The sequence below is a fragment of the Oncorhynchus keta genome, unplaced genomic scaffold, assembly GCF_023373465.1.
Source record: "Oncorhynchus keta strain PuntledgeMale-10-30-2019 unplaced genomic scaffold, Oket_V2 Un_contig_17669_pilon_pilon, whole genome shotgun sequence".
Taxonomy (NCBI): Eukaryota; Metazoa; Chordata; class Actinopteri; order Salmoniformes; family Salmonidae; genus Oncorhynchus; species Oncorhynchus keta.
Window position 1 is genome coordinate 27,658 of NW_026280522.1, and position 21,146 is coordinate 48,803.

Sequence of the window (21,146 nt, forward strand, 5' to 3'; positions counted from 1 at the left end):
GAAGAGGAGGACGCGTTCAGAGTGAAAGAGGAGGAAGATATCACAGTAAAACAAGAAGTAGAGAGTGGGACCTTTACTGTGAAAGAAGAGGAGGACGTGTTCAGAGTGAAAGGAGGAAGATATCACAGTAAAACAAGAAGTAGAGAGTGGGACCTTTACTGTGGAAGAAGAGGAGGACCGTTCAGAGTGAAAGAGGAGGAAGATATCACAGTAAAACAAGAAGTAGAGAGTGGGACCTTTACTGTGAAAGAAGAGGAGGACGTGTTCAGAGTGAAAGGAGAGGATGTAGTTTATGGCATGAAAGAGGAGGGGGAGGAGATTACTTTTACATCGAAAAAGGAGGAGGAGGAACCTGGATATCTGGGCCCGGTTTCCCAAACGCATCTTCAGGCATCCAATGGTTCTAACGATGAATTTAACCATAAGATGGTTTTGAGAAACCGTTCCCTGATTAACACTAGTAAGTACTGTCTTAACAACAGAGGCACAAACTCTGCAGTTGAACTGATGTTTGGTGTTAAGGCTGAAATCTGCAATCGCTACACCCATATTGTGACTTTTACATTATTTATTTACAGCCATTGATTCTTGAAGAATATAACACATGCCTCATGAGCTGAGTTCAAATGTTGTACCCCATCAGAAACAATGTAAATCAACACTATAGCAGTTAAGAACAAATTCTTGATTTCAATAACGGACTAGGAACAGTGGGTTAATTGCCTGTTCAGGGGCAGAACGACAGATTTGTACCATGTCAGCTCGGGGATGTGAACTTGCAACCGGTTACTAGTCCAACGCTCTAACCACTAGGCTACCCTGCTGCCTCAACATGGCTAAAACTATAATGTTGATATCATGGATGGTCAGTCCTTGCATCCATAGGTCTGTCTAGTTACATTTCTCCAAACCCATAATAATTTTAATACCAAAATAGTGGTGGAATGAGAGATTTGTTATTGTTTGAACTGCAGATTGCTGGGTTGTGTGGGGTTTTTAAACAGCAACAAAATGGCTGCCCAGAGACTTGGTTAACAGCTGAGGGATGGGGGAAGGAGAAGTGTAACCACTCTCAAATTCATAGAGAACGATATTGTAGAAACCTTAACCCAACACCTAGCGACCTCGTCAAGAAGTTCAGACATCTTGGCGTAACAGTTATAAGGTGTTGACTTGACAGTCGCTGGACCCAGGTTTGAGTTCAGCTCAGGGCCTCCCCCTGAATTCACTACACTATGAATACAAGGACTGGCCATCCATGATGTCATAATGATAATTTAACCAGTTTTCTGGGCTATATAGTATATTCTAGAATTAATCTATGATGTCATAATGATAGTTGCTGACTTTTGCAAATGCCTCTACCCCGTCTTCTGGCTGGGCAGAGTACTTTAGGATTTTAGTTCCTGCGGTGTAACAAGGGCCTAGGCGTGCGGACCTACCAACCCTTCTATTTCTGCGTAATGGCCCTTCGCGTGAGTTGGGTTTGTTCCTTCGTTCACTCCCTTATTTTCCGGTCTAGTATGAGGTCTTGGATAGATATACTCCTATTTAAATATTCTGAGTGTTATGGATTCCTCCTATATTTCCTTACCTTCAAGTTTCTTTTACCTCTGTATATATCAATACCTAATAACTTCTATTGGTTATTATGCTCGTCAGCTAGTAGTCACTTGGAAACTAGTATTGTTATATATTTTGACACAAATTGAATATTTTTTGCTTTTTATTTTACCTTTATTTTACCTTTATTTAACAAATTCTTATTTTCAATGACGGCCTAGGAACAGTGGGTTAACTGCCTGTTCAGGGGCAGAACGACAGATTCCGAATTCCAATATCTTAATACACTTCCAACTCTGTGTATGGACTCAATATATTGTAACTGGTACTTGGCTGTTTCCTTGTATTGCTAATCACATCTGTACTTGATGTCTCACTGTTTGACTGCCGCTTTGTCTGTGATCAAGAGGTGTCAAGACCCCTGTGTTTCAAATATTGTTCTAGTCTAACAAAAAGCGTATAGTGCAATAGTAAATTTACCTATGATGATTCTCCATATGAAGTCTGTCTCATATGTCAGTGAGGATCATGCCTCTCTTATGATCTCTGTTCTCTTTATATACCTTTTTACAGGGGAAGTTCGCAAGTTTCTGGAGCTGTGGCTAAACCACACTTTCACACTGACACTGCCCTGCTGCTTGCACCGGCTGCTTACTCGGGGACTGTAGATTGCTTACACTGAGTGCTTACTCGGGGACTGTAGATTGCTTACACTGAGTGCTTACACTGGGACGGTAGATTGCTTATTATGTCATCTTAGACCTGTGTCTAAATGGAAGCTTCTTATTCTAAATCTAGGTCATGCACTACTAACTCCCATTCTGCTGCTTCCGTGTTACTGTTGGCTGATTCTACTTAATGATACCAGCTGGTTGTTTCTACCACTTGAGGCGGCGTAGGTGGCATGTCAAGCGTCAGCTGGGAGAAGTCTATGATAGGTATCTCCTCTGCTTCCCCCTGTTGTCCAGTTTCTGCAGGTGTGGTCCATGGTTCCATGAGGTCCCGTGAATGCCCTGTGTTGCTGTCCCCATTGCTTGATGGAGTGGGCAGATTCTTTTCATCTCTTGTCACACCAGATATACGACATCCATAACTAGTGGTTTCGTCATTAGCATGGAGGAGTTAATGCAATCAAATTCCCCTCGTGCCGCAATTTTACAAAACACAAAGGGGCCTGTATTGTAGACCAAAAGTCTTCTACCACACTGTTTAGAGTTTCAACAACTTGAATAATTTATTTCTAGTCTACAATCTTAGATGTTACTACTAATGTGAAAACAAGACAAAATATGACTTCTTGCTCATTTTAAGACAATAATTTTAACATTCATTACAGACATCAATTGTTGTACAACATCATGGCTATGCTGTTGGCATCAACGTTTACACGGGATTACTGCTGTTGTGGGCCTTTACTCATCTGTCTGACTTTGTCGTTCACACAGGAGAGAGACGTGACTATTGTGGATCCTCTGGGGAGCCTCAACAACCTCATGATGCTGAGGAGACAGAGAAGAGTCTCTCCAGATCAGAACACCTCAATAAACACCCGCAGAGACCCACAGGGAAGAGAACTCACTGCTGCTCTGACTGTGGGAAGAGATTCACATCATCAGGTTTTAAAATTCATCAGAGAACACACACAGGAGAGAAACCTTATAGCTGTGGTCAATGTGGGAGGAGTTTTAGTCGATCTGGAGATCTGACAGTGCACAAGAGAATACACACAGGAGAGAAACCTCATAGCTGTGATCAGTGTGGGAAGAGATTTACTCAGTCACACAACCTGATATACCACCAGAGAACACACACAGGAGAGAAACCATATAGCTGTGATCAATGTGGGAAGAGTTTTACTTCATCTAGCAGCCTGACTCTACACCAGAGAACACACACAGGAGAGAAACCTTATAGCTGTGGTCAATGTTGGAGGAGTTTTACAACGTTAATCTCTCTGAAAGTACACCAGAGAACACACACAGGAGAGAAACCTTATAGCTGTGATCAATGTGGGAAGAGATTTGCTACATCTGTACACCTGACTCTACACCAGAGAACACACACAGGAGAGAAACCTTATAGCTGTGGTCAATGTGGGAAGAGTTTTAGTCGATCTGGAGATCTGACAGTGCACCAGAGAACACACACAGGAGAGAAACCTCATAGCTGTGATCAATGTGGGAAGAGATTTTCTACATCTGGCCACCTGACTCTACACCAGAGAACACACACAGGAGAGAAACCTCATAGCTGTGATCAATGTGGGAAGAGATTTTCTACATCTGGCCACCTGACTCTACACCAGAGAACACACACAGGAGAGAAACCTTATAGCTGTGATCAATGTGGGAGGAGTTTTAGTCAATCTGGCAATCTGACTCAACACCAGAGAACACACAGGATTGAAATCTCATAGCTGTGACCAGAGATAATCTGATAAAAGATCTCTGATCAAATATTAGAAAAAACATACATGAAGTAGTTGTTTCATGATTTCAATGAATGAATGTCACAATGTAGAATTTTTTAACATTGTAGTAGGAGTATTGTAATGATTTCACAATGTAGAAGCCTAAACGTGTGCCCACTTATGAATTGATATCAACATGTTATGGATATTAGCCTAATGGGGAAAAATCCAGGCTCTGAAATGGAAGAGTACTATTTATGTGATTTAACAAAAATTGACAAACTAAAAAAAGAGTTCGGATCAAATCAAATTAATTTATAAAGCCCTTCTTATATCAGCTGATATCTCAAAGTGCTGTACAGAAACCCAGCCTAAAACCCCAAACAGCAAGCAATGCAGGTGTAGAAGCACGGTGGCTAGGAAAAACTCCCTAGAAAGGCCAAAACCTAGGAAGAAACCTAGAGAAGAACCAGGCTATGAGGGGTGGCCAGTCCTCTTCTGGCTGTGCCGGGTGGAGATTATAACAGAACATGGCCAAGATGTTCATAAATGACCAGCATGGTCAAATAATAATAATCACAGTAGTTGTCGAGGGTGCAACAGATCAACACCTCAGGAGTAAATGTCAGTTGGCTTTTCATAGCCGATCATTAAGAGTATCTCTTCCGTTCCTGCTGTCTCTAGAGAGTTGAAAACAGCAGGTTTGGGACAGGTAGCACATCCGGTGAACAGGTCAGGGTTCCATAGCCGCAGGCAGAACAGTTGAAACTGGAGCAGCAACACGGCCAGGTGGACTGGGGACAGCAAGGAGTCATCGTGCCAGGTAGTCCTGAGGCCTGGTCCTAGGGCTCAGGTCCTCAGAGAGTGAGAAAGAAAGAATTAGAGAGAGCATACTTAAATTCACACAGGACACCGGATAAGACAGGAGAAGTACTCCAGATATATCAAACTGACCCTAGCCCCCTGACACATAAACTACTTCAGCATAAATACTGGAGGCTGAGACAGGAGGGGTCAGGAGACACTGTGGCCCCATCCGATGATACCCCCGGACAGGGCCAAACAGGAAGGATATAACCCCACCCACTTTGCCAAAGCACAGCCCCCACACCGCTAGAGGGATATCTTCAACCACCAACTTACCATCCTGAGACAAGGCAGAGTAAAGCCCACAAAGATTTCCGCCACGGCACAACCCAAGGGGGAGCGCCAACCCAGACAGGAAGATCACGTCAGTGACACAACCCACTCAAGTGATGCACCCCTCCTAGGGACGGCATGAGAGAGCACCAGTTTGCCAGTGACTCATCCCCTGTAATAGGGTTAGAGGCAGAGAATCCCAGTGGAGAGAGGGGAACCGGCCAGGCAGAGACAGCAAGGACGGTTCGTTGCTCCAGAGCCTTTCCGTTTACCTTCACACTCCTGGGCCAGACTACACTCAATCATATGACGTACTGAAGAGATGAGTCTTCAGTAAAGAGTTAAAGGTTGAGACCGAGTCTGTCACATGGATAGGCAGACCATTCCATTCAAATGGAGATCTACAGGAGAAAGCCCTGCCTCCAGATGTTTGCTTAGAAATTCTAGGGACAATTAGGAGTTGTGTTACACTTACCACGTTGGTGACCCACTTGAATCAAAATGCAACACTTCAAAATGTGGCGTGCTGTTTTCTACAAATTGTCCTCTAACCAGGGATGTACTCCCAGGGATGTACTCCCAGATTCCATGTGGTTTTTGAGCTGTTAGTTTTAACAGGACGTGCAACCTCATCTCTCTCCTCTCACAATTTTTTTAGCATGATATCGATGAGTGATGACAAATAAGTGTTGCATTCCCCTGTTTAGCGACCCCTAAATTTAATGCATCACTCCCAAATGTAGCTGACTCTTCTGCAGGTTGTCCTCTAACCAGGGAGGTAAAATATATCTCCCATTTCCATGTGTTTTTTTGTTGTGTCAGTTTCAACAGCACGTACAACCTAATTTCCCACCTAATCGATATCAGTGATTTATTGCTATTTGTCAAAACAACAGTGTTTCTGGTGTTTGTGCAGTTTATAAGGAGCTTGTTTAAAAAATACAAGTAATATGATTATTGTGGCAGATGTTTGTGTATATAGCACATGTTATGTTTAGGTTTTCAATTTATCCCCAAACTGTTCCTGCATATTGGTTATTGATTTGGACACGTTAAAACTGTGTTTTGACATTGGGCTATCCCACCAAGCAAAATTATATTGAAAAGACGTTGAAAATATGACTATGCAATCAAATATTTCATATTTACATTTCATGTAACATTTGGTAGTGATATTTATTCATGCAACCAACATGACAATTTTTTGGTACAATTATATTGACATTGTTGCCCTGTTTTTAGAATATCAGGGTTAATTCTCACATGTGCCAAACCAAATGTTCTAGAGCATGATATTGGGGACTGGGCCCAGATCCAACAACATGCCTATCTAGTGAACCCTGAAAAGAGAGAGAAGCTCCGCAGTGAGGTGGAAAGTTATTACGGATATCGCAGGAGTTTCCTCTTGAAATCAGTCCGTGGTAAGGAAAACTTGGTTGCTGATTATCTCTGGGGTGGGCAGTCAAAAAGATTTGTGTTTTGCGTTGAGCCAGTGTGTTTATTTGGAGTTTTATCTCTTATTCTTTTCCGTATTGAAACTGCACTGTTGGTTTGGGGCTCATAAGGAAGCATTTCACTGTTGTATTCGGTGCATGTGACTAATACAATTTGATCTGAGTTTTGTTTGGGCTCGTTCCAAGAGGACGAGAGTTCTAGAAGCTAGTGAGTTTTAGGATTCTATAGAAAGAAAAAGGAGAAAAAAATAACATGATTGTTTATTATTATTTAGGAATAGGTGTTTTTTCTTGTTTTTAATTGTTGACAGCCAGTAGACACCATGTTTATATTGGTGAAGGTGAAGCATTGTAGTTGATTATAATGTGAAATGGAAGTTGTTTTCTGTTGGTGGTGAGCAAACGTGTCCAACGAAAATATAGTATGTTACACCTGTGCTGGCTTGTCCATCTCGTTAGTGAGAAGTTTTTTCACCTGAGCTGGTCCAGGTTCTATTTAAGAGTGTCTGGCCCAGTGCTCCAGTTGTCTTGATAGATGTGACAAATCAACACCTTTAGTGTGATTTTCAGTCGACACCCTCAGTGTCTTTCAGAACCCCTCCTAAAAAAACAAGCTAATATTTTTGGGTTGGATATTGCATCCAAATAATATTTTAATCAATGGCATTTCCTAAGAATGCTCATTAGTCTTTCAGTTATTGTTGTTTGTGTACTAAATATTTCTGTTTATTTTCATTGTTTTTCATGTGAACCCGTTGGTTTGGATCCGTGTCTGAAATGTGCTGTATAAATAAAGCTTGATTTGATTTGAACATATTGTAAGACAAATGAACCCAATGACTGGCAATCAACAGACTAGCAAAACCAATGAACAAATATGTGCAAAAGCAAAACATATCTTAGTATGATAAAACAGTTTATCTTCCACTATGTTAAAATAGTGGTCCTTCTGTAGCTCAGTTGGTAGAGCATGGCGCTTGTAACGCCAGGGTAGTGGGTTCGATTCCCGGGACCACCCATATGTAGAATGTATGCACACATGACTGACTGTAAGTCGCTTTGGATAAAAGCGTCTGCTAAATGGCATAATTTTTTTTTAGTGCATGGTATGTACGTTTAGTATCACTTTTCAACCAACTCAGTTCATTTGTTGAAACTGAAATGTTTTGAAATCAACAATATGTCAAAGGATTCAACTACTGGATCAAACAGATCAATCCCACTTTTCCAGCCTGCTGAAGGTGTGGTGGAGTGGTAAACACCACCCCGGCTCTACCAGGGGCTTGAGGTGGTCTCCCACAGCTCTGCTTATGTCATGTTCTGTGGCCTTGCTGTTCCATTTCTTGACTGACCCTGTAACACAAACACATTTAGTCATATTATATAGATGCACAATCGAGAGCATCCTGTCGGGCTGTATCACTGCCTGGTATGGCAACTGCTCCGCCCACAACCGTAAGGCTCTCCAGATGGTAGTGAGGTCTGCACAACGCATCACCGGGGGCAAACTATCTGCCCTCCAGGACACCTACACCACCCGATGTCTCAGGAAGGCCATAAAGATCATCAAGGACAACAACCACCCGAGCCACTGCCTGTTCACCCCGCTATCATCCAGAAGGCGAGGTCAGTACAGGTTCATCAAAGCTGGGACCGAGAGACTGAAAAACAGCTTCTATCTCAAGGCCATCACTGTTAAATAGCCATCACTAATATAGAGTGGCTGCTGCCAACATACTGACACAACTCCAGCCACTTTAATAATAGAAATTGATGTAAAAAATGTATCACTAGCCACTTTTAACAATGCCACTTAATATTTTTACATACCCTACATTACTCATCTCATATGTATATGTATATACTGTACTCGATACCATCTACTGCATCTTGCCTATGCAGTTCTGTACCATCACTCATTCATATATCTTTATGTACATATTCTTTATCCCTTTACACTTGTGTGTACAAGGTAGTAGTTGTGGAAGTGTTAGGTTAGATTATTACTGCATTGTCGGAACTAGATGCACAAGCATTTTAGCTTCCAGAACTCTCATCCCCTTGGAACAAAAAAAAAACTCTCCAATGAGTCTCCAATATGGAAAAAACGTGCAGTCAAAATAAATAGTGATCCATGGCAACGCACTGGCTAAACGCAAAACTGGTTGACTGCCCACCCTTGAGACAATCAGCAAACAACTCCTGCAATATCCATAGTAACTTTCCACCTTACTTCTCGCTCTCTTTTCAGGGTTCACTCAATAGTCATGTTGTTGGATCGGGCCCAGTCCCCAATGTCATGCATTTGGGTTAGCACATTGAGAATGAATCCTGATATTCTAAAAGCAGGGCAACATTGTCAATATAATTTTACCCAAAAATGGTCAGCTGGTTGCATAAATAATTATGATTACTAAATGTTAAATAAATAAATTGTAAATATGAAAATCAAAACCAAATGTACACCCCTTTGTTAATATGTATTGGCAATACTTCACTTAATGGTGAGGCATGGAATAATAAAACATGTATTTTGTCAGGCTGAATGTTTAAAATATGAGGTGATTTCAGTCATGCTTCTTCAGTAGTGGAATAAAGACAATTAGCATTTGAATGATGTCAAGAAATACTGGAGTGATGTCAGATTGTGAATAAAATTGATTATAGACCAGGTAGGTCTGATGTAGTTAATGGAGATGGAGGTGTGTTCTAGTGGGCCTGGGCAGGTGTGATGTAGTTAATGGAGATGGAGGTGTGTTCTAGTGGGTCTGGGCAGGTGTGATGTAGTTAATGGAGATGGAGGTGTGTTCTAGTGGGTCTGGGCAGGTGTGATGTAGTTAATGGAGATGGAGGTGTGTTCTAGTGGGTCTGGGCAGGTGTGATGTAGTTAATGGAGATGGAGGTGTGTTCTAGTGGGTCAGGTGTGATGTAGTAATAGATGGAGGTGTGAGTGGGTCTGGGCAGGTGTGATGTAGTTAATGGAGATGGAGGTGTGTTCTAGTGGGTCAGGTGATGTAGTTAATGGAGATGGAGGTGTGTTCTAGTGGGTCTGATGTAGTTAATGGAGATGGAGGTGTGTTCTAGTGGGTCTGGGCAGGTGTGATGTAGTTAATGGAGATGGAGGTGTGTTCTAGTGGGTCTGAGGTGTGATGTTAATGGAGATGGGGGTGTTCTAGTGGGTCTTTCTAGGTGTGATGTAGTTAATGGAGAATAGGTGATTTTCTAGGTGTGTTCTGGGTCTGATGTAGTTAATGGAGATGGGGGTGTGTTCTAGTGGAGTCTGATGTAGTTAATGGAGATGGAGGTGTGTTCTAGTGGGTCTGATGTAGTTAATGGAGATGGAGGTGTGTTCTAGTGGGTCTGATGTAGTTAATGGAGATGGAGGTGTGTTCTAGTGGGTCTGGGCAGGTGTGATGTAGTTAATGGAGAAGGAGGTGTGTTCTAGTGGGTCTGATGGGTGATGTAGTTTGGAGAAGGTGTGAGTGGGATGGAGGTGTGTTCTAGTGGGTCTGATGTAGTTAATGGAGATGGGGGTGTGTTCTAGTGGGTCTGATGTAGTTAATGGAGATGGAGGTGTGTTCTAGTGGGTCTGATGTAGTTCATGGAGATGGAGGGGGTGTGTTCTAGTGGGTCTGATGTAGTTAATGGAGATGTGTGTTCAGTGTCTGATGTAGTTCATGGAGTTGATGGAGATGGAGGAGGTGTGTTCTAGTGGGTCTGATGTAGTTAATGGAGATGGAGGTGTGTTCTAGTGGGTCTGGGCAGGTGTGATGTACTTCATGTTTGTATGATGTTGTCGTTTGTATGTTTTGTATTGTTTATAAAAAGATAAATAAAATATTTTCCCCAATGCAAAGTAACACCTCACAGTTGTATATTTGGAGTTATTACATTAAACCAATCAGAATTCAGGAGAATGCCAAAGTCAGGTGTGAATTAATATGGAGGACCAGCCTATTCCCTATGATGTAAACTACAACCGAAATAATTTAAAATGTAGAATTTTAAATTAAACTAATCGTTTGCACTCATGACTTGAGTGTTTAAAGTAAACCAACGTTTTGGAAAAACATAACACCATCTAACCAAATATCAAAGAATGTTAGCTACCCAGCCAGCTAACGTTAGCAATATGCAGCTATTTAGCCAACTAGCTATGAGCCTAAACGGCATAACCAACCAGCACGGTTATGGTCAGCAGAGACCAACTACCGGAAAATTTACAAAACTCCCGTAGTCTAATTCACAGAAAACATGCTGAAAAGTAGTGATGGGGAAACAAAGCTTCCTGAAGCATTGGCTCTTTCCAGACAATTGTATCAACAACAAAAAAAGCCAACCAGCACCGAGACCATTTTGAACCAAACTAACAAAACTTAAACGTGTTTGCAGATCAAAAGATCAGAGACAGAGAATTATGGGAGAAAATTAATCTTCAAAAGTCATTGATCAATGCTGATAAAGGGACACACTGCTTAAATCATAATGAGTCGTTATTTATGATGTAAGGTGATTTGAAGATCAGTCAGTTGGCAGTCGCCTGCAGTGTCAAACAAGCACAAACCAATCAGGTGGTTGTTCGATGAAACGAAGCCTCAGACGTCATTGATGACGTGCTGCTGATAAGGTGATACAGGCATCATCAGCACACTGCTTTGAAGTTTACTGCTGAGCGATCTGGACGCGTGGCCTCGTACCTCCGGTATCAAACATAACATCCCCATTGAAAAGTTGACAAAACAAAAAGTAACGCGTTCCACACAGTTCATATGAGATGAAGCTTGAGCTCGATATCAACCTATCGAGCTAGTGTGACCTTCCTGGTCTCTCAAGTCAGTGAGTCAACACAGGAAGGCGCAATGGATGGATAGTTAATTTATTTCCAAAGCTGCAATGATGGGACACACACAGTATGGATGAATGATCAGTAGTGACGGAATATAAATACCACTCCCACAGCGATTCTACATTAATCTGCCCTACTAACAAAAAAAACAGTTTAAATGTCTATCAAAGTTATTGTGATCCTATAGTGGATTTAACAATTCCTACTAATTCCTAATCTACTACAATAAATATAAATACATTATTTCCATGTGTCTCATATTCACTACATCAGAATAAACTGTCATCCATTTTAGTATCAAAAAATTATCAAATTAACCTGAAATATTACTCAAAGTCCCCCTCTGGTGGCGAAAAAGTATAATACACCTAAACTAACAAAACCGGGTTGATAAACTCGCTGGTGCTCATGAGTTTATAAAACATGTACTTTATACATTTGTCATAAATTACCTGCTTTGATGAGACACACAGTGTGGATGAATGATCAATAGTCGACAGGGTAAAAATAGCACTCCTAAAAGAAGATGCATTTTCCAGTTAGATACCAACTTAAAAGAGGGATCTTTAGCATAAAACCCACATGGAAAACAGAGATTTGGCAAATAACATATAAAGTGAGGCTGACTTGACACCAAACCAACAACAGTAGTTACTAAAACATAAATCGCTAATGTATGATTTAAAACGTGGATTTAATGATGTAATGTCAATTTTATACATTGCTATCCCAGGACCACTCAATTTTCAAGTTCTCCATAAATCTGCTGTGGATTACCCAGAATCCTATACCTTTATCACACGAGCGGGGCAGCGGTCTAAGGCACTGTTCTTAAATGAATTGCCTCGTTAAATAGAGGATACAAATATTTTAAACATGTAACTTCGTTACACCGTTACACTGGCAAACAAACTCAGTAGCACAGAGAAGATCATCCATATGACGTTGAGAAATACTGCATTGTGTGTAGTTTGGAAGAGTCACAAAATAAGTTAATAAATATGTAATAACGCAAAAACATTGTTTGTACTTATAGGTAACCATATCGTGATTACAACTAGCTTACTAAGTCTTTAACCACACTGTATTGTTACACTGGTGAGTAAAAACTCATGCTTCGTATACATTTTTCTCAACTGCGTTACCCACTCCAGTCAGCAGATGGCGGTCTGGGAATTTAAGGCGATGCTGCTGGTGTGACGTATAATGTAGTGGACGGAACGCTACTTTCATCAGCAACAACAGTTAGTCAAACACCTCGGTAGCTTGATAGACAAAATAGCCGAACCAATATAGCTCTTTAGACACTTTAGTGTATATTAGCCACTGTGTTTTAAACCCTACTTCTGTGGTCTAGTTAGTTATCCGATTTAATTCTATATTAATGGTGTTGTTGTTATTAGTCAGCTAGCGGGCTGGTTAAGTTAGCATTAGCCTAGCTAGCTAACATATCCGACCATGCTGTCACTAAGCTACTCTCCTTCTAATGAAGAGAAGGATATTACAGTAAATCAAGAAGTAGAGAGTGGGGCCTTTACTGTGAAAGAAGAGGAGGACGCGTTCAGAGTGAAAGACGAGGAAGATATCACAGTAAAACAAGAAGTAGAGAGTGGAGTGAAAGAGGAGGATGTAGTTTATGGCGTGAAAGAGGAGGGGGAGGAGATTACTTTTACATCGAAAAAGGAGGAAGAGGAGGAACCTGGATATCTGGGCCCGGTTTCCCAAACGCATCTTAAGGCATCCAATGGTTCTAACGAAGAATTTGGCCATAAGATGGTTTTGAGAAACCATTCCCTGATTAACACTGGTAAGTACTGTCTTAACAACAGAGGCACAAACTCTGCAGTTGAACTGATGTTTGGTGTTAAGGTGGAAATCTGCAATTGCTACACCCATATTGTGACTTTTAAATGATTTATTTACAGCCATTGATTCTTGAAGAATATAACACATGCCTCATGAGCTGAGTTCAACTGTTGTACCCCATCAGAACCCTAAATAAGCTTTTTTTACTATAATGTTTAGAAACAATGTAAATCAACACTGTATAGCAGTTAAGAACAAATTCTTATTTTCAATAACGGACTAGGAACAGTGGGTTAATTGACAGATTTGTACCATGTCAGCTCGGGGATATGAACTTGCAACCTTCCGGTTACTAGTCCAACGCTCTAACCACTAGGCTACCCTGCCGCCTCAACATGGTTAAAACTATAATGTTGATATCATGGATGGTCAGTCCTTGCATCCATAGGTCTGTCTGTAGTTACATTTCTCCAAACCCATAATTTTATTACCAAAATAGTGGTAGAATGACAGATTTGTTATTGTTTGAACTGCAGATTGCTGGGTTTTGTGTTTTTTTTAAACAGCAACAAAATGGCTGCCCAGAGACTTGGTTAACCGCTGGGGGATGGGGGAAGGAGAAGTGTAACCACTCTCAAATTTATAGAGAACGATATTGAAGAAACCTTAACCGAACACCTAGCGACCTCGTCGTAACAGTTATAAGGTGTTGACTTGACAGTCGTTGGACCCAGGTTTGAGTTCAGCTCAGGGCCTCCCCCTGAATTCACTACACTATGAATACAAGGACTGGCCATCCATGATGTCATATTGATAATTTAACCAGTTTTCTAGGCTATATAGTATATTCTAGAATTCATCTATGATGTCATAATGATAGTTTAACCAGGTTTCTAGGATGTACAGTGGGGCAAAAAAGTATTTAGTCAGCCACCAATTGTGCAAGTTCTCCCACTTAAAAAGATGAGAGGCCTGTAATTTTCATCATAGGTACACTTTAACTATGACAGACAAAATGAGGAAAAAAATCCAGAAAATCACATTGTAGGATTTTTTATGAATTTATTTGCAAATGATGGTGGAAATGTATCTCCCTAATTTTTCAGAGTAAAAGCCTGAAACAATGCCTAAAGAATGACCACATGTAGAAGAAGCCATAGAGATCGTGACCTGGGTCCTAAGTCTTTGTATGGTGGATAGGCTTTCAATGGAAAAACAGCCTTTCAAAATAATAGTACTTCCTGGATGGATTTTCCTCAGGTTCGCCTGCCATATCAGTTCTGTTATACTCACAGACATTATTTTAACAGTTTTGGAAACTTTATATTTTCTATCCAAATCGACTAATTATATGCATATCCTAGCTTCTCGGCCTGAGTAGCAGGTAGTTTAATTTAGGCACTGTTTTGATCCAAAATTCTGAATGCTGTCCCCTACCCTAGTGAAGTGAAGCATTCTGTTTAATTAAATAATTAAGACACACAAATTACTCGACGTCATAACTAGAGGGAGCCGCTCGTCAACACAACCTGACCGGAGGGAGCCGCTCGTCAACACAACCTGACCGGAGGGAGCCGCTCGTCAACACAACCTGACCGGAGGGAGCCGCTCGTCAACACAACCTGACCGGAGGGAGCCGCTCGTCAACACAACCTGACCGGAGGGAGCCGCTCGTCAACACAACCTGACCGGAGGGAGCCGCTCGTCAACACAACCTGACCGGAGGGAGCCGCTCGTCAACACAACCTGACCGGAGGGAGCCGCTCGTCAACACAACCTGCTCGTCAACACAACCTGACCGGAGGGAGCCGCTCGTCAACACAACCTGACCGGAGGGAGCCGCTCGTCAACACAACCTGACCGGAGGGAGCCGCTCGTCAACACAACCTGACCGGAGGGAGCCGCTCGTCAACACAACCTGACCGGAGGGAGCCGCTCGTCAACATAACCTGACCGGAGGGAGCCTCCCCCCTCCGCTGCTGGACAGATAGATAGACTAGTAATAGACTACACCAGCTGTATGCAACCTTTTCCAGTTGGAGTGCAAATGTATCTGACCATTTCTACCAATCTGTGTGCCAGTTATGATTTTCATATGCACATTTTCGTGGAACAGTTTCATTTAATTTATAATAGTATCTCAAAATTATTGTCTGTGATTAATCTACATTCTATCTAAATCTAAATGAGAATTATAGATATCTAAAAGTAACTTTTATTGCCATTGCCAACTATGTAAAAAAAAAAGCCTACATAAAGCCAACAAATAAAAACATTGCTTTCTGCAGGTAGAAAATATCCCGATAAATGGCCTGTCTACAACAAACTTGAAACATTGTATCAACTGGGTCAGGAAACTCGTATAGCAAGCTTGCACCATTGTATACAATATTCTAGGCCCTCAGTTTCCTGCTCCAATGAGTTCTGGACAGACACAGTAGGTGTAGGCTATTTGTGAAAAGGATAAGAAGTAATCAGGTTTTTTATGACATTTCCACTGGATCAGAGCATTACATTTTTCCCTTTTATGCCGAGTGGTTATCGAAAGGGCGAGAGCTAGAAATATTTTACAAAAATACTTTGAGGAACTATTGTCATTTGCAATTGATTCTGATTAGACTTTGTTTACTTGCTGTTTGAGGTGAATAAAGCATTGCTTTGAGAAGCTCCACAACTCATTAGTGTTGGTGCGTTAAGACAATCAGAAATACTATCAGACATCCCCAAATGGGCACATTTATAGGCCTACATTTGTGTGCAGGCCAGATAGATTAATCCTACTTCTAAATGGGTAATCAGGTGTGCGTCCTTACTCAACATTGACAGGAGTGTTTCAAATGAAAGACAATGAATAAATTGACAAAACTGACACATCTTGTAGGGTCAGGTCTGGGTGGTCTGCCAGGGGCAGTTTAATTTAGTATCCGTTTGGGTCGGCTGGGGAATGATTTTATTTCCCCATAGTATGTTGTACCGAAGTTGGCCGACTGAAAGGGAGTGTAACTTTGATTATAATTACACTTCCCTGAAGGAGGGAATCGAGGTTCAACACCTGTTTGTCCCCACCCTTTCCTGGGTTGATGTAGAGCGGCATTACATTTTAAGGAATAAATCCAAGCCTCACTCATCACCTGTAGAAGGCGGGGCTTCCAGCGAGGCATGGATTTAATAGTATGTTGTACCTAGTTTCCCTCCTTCAGGGAACAGTAGTTATAGTCATAACGTTATTCTTGTCATATGATGAACTTCAACTTAAATAAGGGATCTTGCTGTCAGACAGTTGTTTTGTATTCTGAAATGCACTCGAACTATGTATCATTTAGTGGCTCCTTATGTTACGCTGGGAAAACAGTTTTCATGGGCACAGAAATACTAAATAGTTTGAGTTTGCTAGATCCAATGGTTTTTAACTGAGTCATTTTGTAATCCAAGATGGCGTAGCATTAAGACGTGTTTGTTGTAAATGGTATGTTTTTTTCATTTTTTTTGTATATATTGCAATATATTTCAATCCTTTTCATTTTTAAATTAAATATACCTTCCGGCAACCCGCCTCACCCAATATGATATGGATCTGCTGTTTTTGTTAGACCTTATAGCTAGAACCTCCATCAGAACATAGAACATCGCCTGTCGTATCAGTTCTGTTATACTCAGACATTATTTTAACAGTTTTGGAAAATTTAAAGTGTTTTCTATCCAAATCTACCAAGTTTACTTTCATCCGGAGGTGAAAATAGTGCCCCCTACCCTAGTGAGGTTAACACCCCGGCCGTCCTACAATCCAAGCTAGATGCCCTCAATCTCACACACATTTTCAAGGAACCCACCAGGAACAACCCTAAATCTGTAGACAAAATCACTTCTGCAAGCAGGCCTTTCTAATCGACCTGGCCCGGGTATCCTGGAAGGATATTGACCTCATCCCTTCAGTAGGGGATGCCTGATTGTTCATTAATTGTAATTTCCTCACCACCATAAATAAGCATGCCCCTTTAAAAAAAAAATACAACTAGGAACAGATATAGCCCTTGGTTCACTCCAGACCAGACTGCTCTCGACCAGCACAAATACATCCTGTGGCCTACTGCACTAGCGTCGAATAGTCCCCGCGATATGCAACTTTATTAGAGAAGTCAGGAACCAATACACACAGTCAGTTAGGACAGCAAAGGCTAACTTTTTTAAACAGAAATTTGCATCCTGTAGCTCTAACTCCAAAAAGTTTTGTGACACTGTAAAGTCCATTGAGAATAAGAGCACCTCCTCCCAGCTGCCCACTGCAATGAGGCTAAGAAACACTGTCACCACCGAAAAATCCACAATAATCGAGAATTTCAATAAGCATTTCTCTACGGCTGGCCATGCTTTCCTCCTGGCTACCCCAACCAACAGCTCCGCACCCCCCGCAGCTACTTGCCCAAGCCTCCCCAGCTTCTCCTTCACCCAAATCCAGATAGCTGATGTTCTGAAAGAGCTGCAAATCCTGTTCCCGTACAAATCAGCTGGGCAAGACAATCTGGACCCTCTTTCTAAAATTATCTGCCGCCATTGTTGCAACCCCTATTACTAGTCTGTTCAACCTCTCTTCCACAGTCATCCCCCTCTTCAAAGGGGGTGATACTCTTGACCCAAACTGTTACATCCATCCTGTCCTGCCTTTTCTAAAGTCTTCGAAAGCCAAGTTAACAAACAGATCACTGACCATTTCGAATCCCACCGTACCTTCTCCGCAGTGCAATCCGGTTTCCGAGCTGGTCACAGGTGCACCTCATCCACACTCAAGGTACTAAACAATATAATTTCCGCCATCGATAAAAGACAGTACTGTGCAGCCGTCTTCATCAACCTGGCCTGTTGTCCGGACCTCTGGCAGTCTTTATGGAGTTACCACAGGGTTCAATTCTCGGGCCGACTCTGTATATATCAACGATGTCGCTCTTGCTGCGGGTGATTCCTTGATCCACCTCTAGTCAGATGACACCATTCTGTATACATCTGGCCCTTCTTTGGACAATGTGTTAACAAACCTCCAAACAAGCTTCAATGCCATACAACACTCCTTCTGTGGCCTCCAACTGCTTTTAAACGCAAGTTAAACTAAATGCATGCGCTTCAACCGATCGCTGCCCGCAACCGCCCGCCCGACTAGCATCACTACTCTGGACGGTTCTGACTTAGAATATGTGGACAACTACTAATACCTAGGTATCTGGTTAGACTGTAAACTCTCCTTCCAGACTCCTATTAAGCATCTACAATTTGCTTCCTATTTCGAAACAAAGCCTCCTTCACTCACGCTGCCAAACACCCTCGTAAAACTGACTATCCTACCTATCCTTAACTTCGGCGATATCATTTACAAAATAGCCTCCAACACTCTACTCAGACTGCATCCAGTTTGCTATCACATATTTGTTGCCAAACCCGCTGGCTCCAGGTCATCTATAAGTCTTTGCTAGGCCGCCTTAACTCGGCTCACTGGTCACCATAGCAACACCCACCCATAGCACTCGCTCCAGCAGGTAGTACAGGAAGTATAAATAAAGGTGAAATAAAAAATTAAATCGTAACTTTGACAACACCCAAATGGATACTGTCATTAACGCGGTTCTTCAATAATTACACATAATTCATAATACTGCAGCAAACATTATATTAAACAGGACATTCAAATGAGCCTTAAATGTATAATCCAAAGTAGTGTGAAATGCTCTCATAAGCAACCTGGAAACGGAGGTTACTCCCCTGAGTTTTCCCCCATTCATATTCAGAATACATTGTGAAAAACTAAAATCTTTGCTCACCATTTTTGCTCCAGGCAGATATACTACATCCATAACTAGCGGTTTCCTCATTAGTTTAGCAGGGAGGTATTTCTGCAAACAAATTGTGTGTGCATCGCCCTTGTGCCACAATTTTATTAAACCCAGAAGGGGGCCTTGGAGAACAAAAGTCGTCTGGCACACTGTTTAGAGTTTCAACAACATGAATATCCTATTTCTAGCCTACAATCATCGATGTTACTACTAATGTGAAAACAAGAAAAAATATGACTTTTCTTACTAATTAAGATAATTGTCAAATAATGTTAACATTCATTACAGACGTCAATTGCTGTACAACATCATAGCTAAGCTGTTGGCATCACCTTTTACAGTGGACTTCTGCTGTTGTGGGCCTTTAATCATCTGTCTGACTTTGTTGTTCACACAGGAGAGATACGGGACTATCGTGGATCCTCTGGGGAGCCTCAACAACCTCATGATGCTGAAGAGGGAGAGAAGGGTCTCTCCAGATCAGAACACCTCAATAAACACCTGCAGAGACCCACAGTGAAGAGAACTCACTGCTGCTCTGACTGTGGGAAGAGATTCACCTCATCAGGCATTACAATTCATCAGAGAATACACACAGGAGAGAAATCTTACAGCTGTGATCAATGTGGGAAGAGTTTTGTTCAATCTGACCAGCTGACACGACACCAGAGAACACACACAGGAGAGAAACCCTATAGCTGTGATCAATGTGGGAAGAGTTTTACAACATCTGGCTCTCTGACTCAGCACCTGAGAACACACACAGGAGAGAAACCCTATAGCTGTGATCAATGTGGGAAGAGGTTTGGTCGATCTTGCCAGCTGACAGTTCACCAGAGAACACACACAGGAGAGAAACCTTATAGCTGTGATCAATGTGGGAAGAGTTTTGGTCGATCTGGAGAGCTGACAGTTCACCAGAGAACACACACAGGAGAGAAACCTTTCAGCTGTGGTCAATGTGGGAGGAGTTTTAGTCAATCTGGAGATCTGAGAGTGCACAAGAGAACACACACAAGAGAGAAACATATCTGTGATCATTGTGGGAAGAGTTTTGCTACATCTGGCCACCTGACTCTACACCAGAGAACACACACAGGAGAGAAACCTTATCGCTGTGGTCAATGTGGGAAGAGTTTTGGTCAATCTGGCCATCTGACTCTACACCAGAGAACACACAGGATTGAAATATCATAGCTGTGACCAGAGATCATCTGATAAAAGATCTCTGATCAAATATTAGTTAATACATACATGAAGGAGTTGTTACATGATTTCAGTGAGTTAATGTCACAATGTAGAATGTTTTTTTACATTGTAGGAGGAGAATTGTAATGATTTCACAATGTAGAAGCCTAAACATTTGCCCCCTTATGAATTGATTTCAACATGTTATGGATATTAGCCTCATGGGGAAAATCCAGCCTCTGAAATGGAAGAGTACTATATCGGATCAAATCAAATGTATTTATATAGCCCTTCTTACATCAGCTGATATCTCAAAGTGCTGTACAGAAACCCAGCCTAAAACCCCAAACAGCAAGCAATGCAGGTGTAGAAGCACGGTGGCTAGTATAAACTCCCTAGGAAGGCCAAAATCTAGGAAGAAACCTCGAGAGGATCCAGTCTATGAAGGGTGGCCAGCCCTCTTCTGGCTGTACCGGGTGGAGATTATAACAGAACATGGCCAAGATGTTCAAATGTTCATAAATGGTCAAATCATAATAATCACAGTAGTTGTCGAGGGTGCAACAGATCAACACCTCAGGAGTAAATGTCAGTTGGCTTTTCATAGCCGATCATTAAGAGTATCTCTTCCGTTCCTGCTGTCTCTAGAGAGTTGTAAACAGCAGGTTTGGGACAGGTAGCACATCCGGTGAACAGGTCAGGGTTCCATAGCCGCAGGCAGAACAGTTGAAACTGGAGCAGCAACACGGCCAGGTGGACTGGGGACAGCAAGGAGTCATCGTGCCAGGTAGTCCTGAGGCCTGGTCCTAGGGCTCAGGTCCTCAGAGAGTGAGAAAGAAAGAATTAGAGAGAGCATACTTAAACTCACACAGGACACCGGATAAGACAGGAAAAGTACTCCAGATATATCAAACTGACCC

At 41.9% G+C, this 21,146-nt stretch overlaps 2 protein-coding genes and 2 long non-coding RNA genes across 6 annotated transcripts; 3 read left to right on the top strand and 1 right to left on the bottom strand.

Annotated features, from left to right (window-relative positions):
• Positions 1-236: 236 nt before the first annotated feature.
• LOC118378533 (zinc finger protein 239-like) lies at positions 237-7,379 on the top strand. Its single transcript, XM_052503696.1, has 2 exons — positions 237-460; positions 3,009-7,379. The coding sequence occupies exons 1-2, from the start codon at positions 298-300 to the stop codon at positions 3,977-3,979; spliced, it is 1,134 nt and encodes a 377-aa protein (XP_052359656.1). The 5' UTR covers positions 237-297; the 3' UTR covers positions 3,980-7,379.
• Positions 348-16,063, bottom strand: LOC127919839 (uncharacterized). The gene is made up of 3 exons (XR_008104256.1): positions 15,014-16,063; positions 14,754-14,965; positions 348-457 (listed from the first exon to the last, which is right to left on the bottom strand). It is a non-coding gene; the product is annotated as an uncharacterized LOC127919839 (long non-coding RNA).
• LOC127919840 (uncharacterized) lies at positions 9,526-10,418 on the top strand. 2 transcript variants are annotated; one of them, XR_008104258.1, is made up of 4 exons: positions 9,526-9,557; positions 9,872-10,001; positions 10,061-10,140; positions 10,269-10,418. It is a non-coding gene; the product is annotated as an uncharacterized LOC127919840 (long non-coding RNA). The 2 variants fall into 2 exon arrangements; XR_008104257.1 differs by lacking the exon at positions 9,526-9,557 and adding an exon at positions 9,804-9,830.
• Positions 12,641-21,140, top strand: LOC127919838 (gastrula zinc finger protein XlCGF17.1-like). Of its 2 annotated transcripts, none has more exons than XM_052503694.1 (2): positions 12,641-13,220; positions 19,436-21,140. In XM_052503694.1, the coding sequence occupies exons 1-2, from the start codon at positions 12,872-12,874 to the stop codon at positions 20,233-20,235; spliced, it is 1,149 nt and encodes a 382-aa protein (XP_052359654.1). In that variant the 5' UTR covers positions 12,641-12,871; the 3' UTR covers positions 20,236-21,140. The 2 variants fall into 2 exon arrangements, with proteins under 2 accessions (XP_052359654.1, XP_052359655.1); XM_052503695.1 differs by lacking the exon at positions 19,436-21,140 and adding an exon at positions 14,726-14,870.
• The last annotated feature ends 6 nt before the right edge of the window (positions 21,141-21,146 follow it).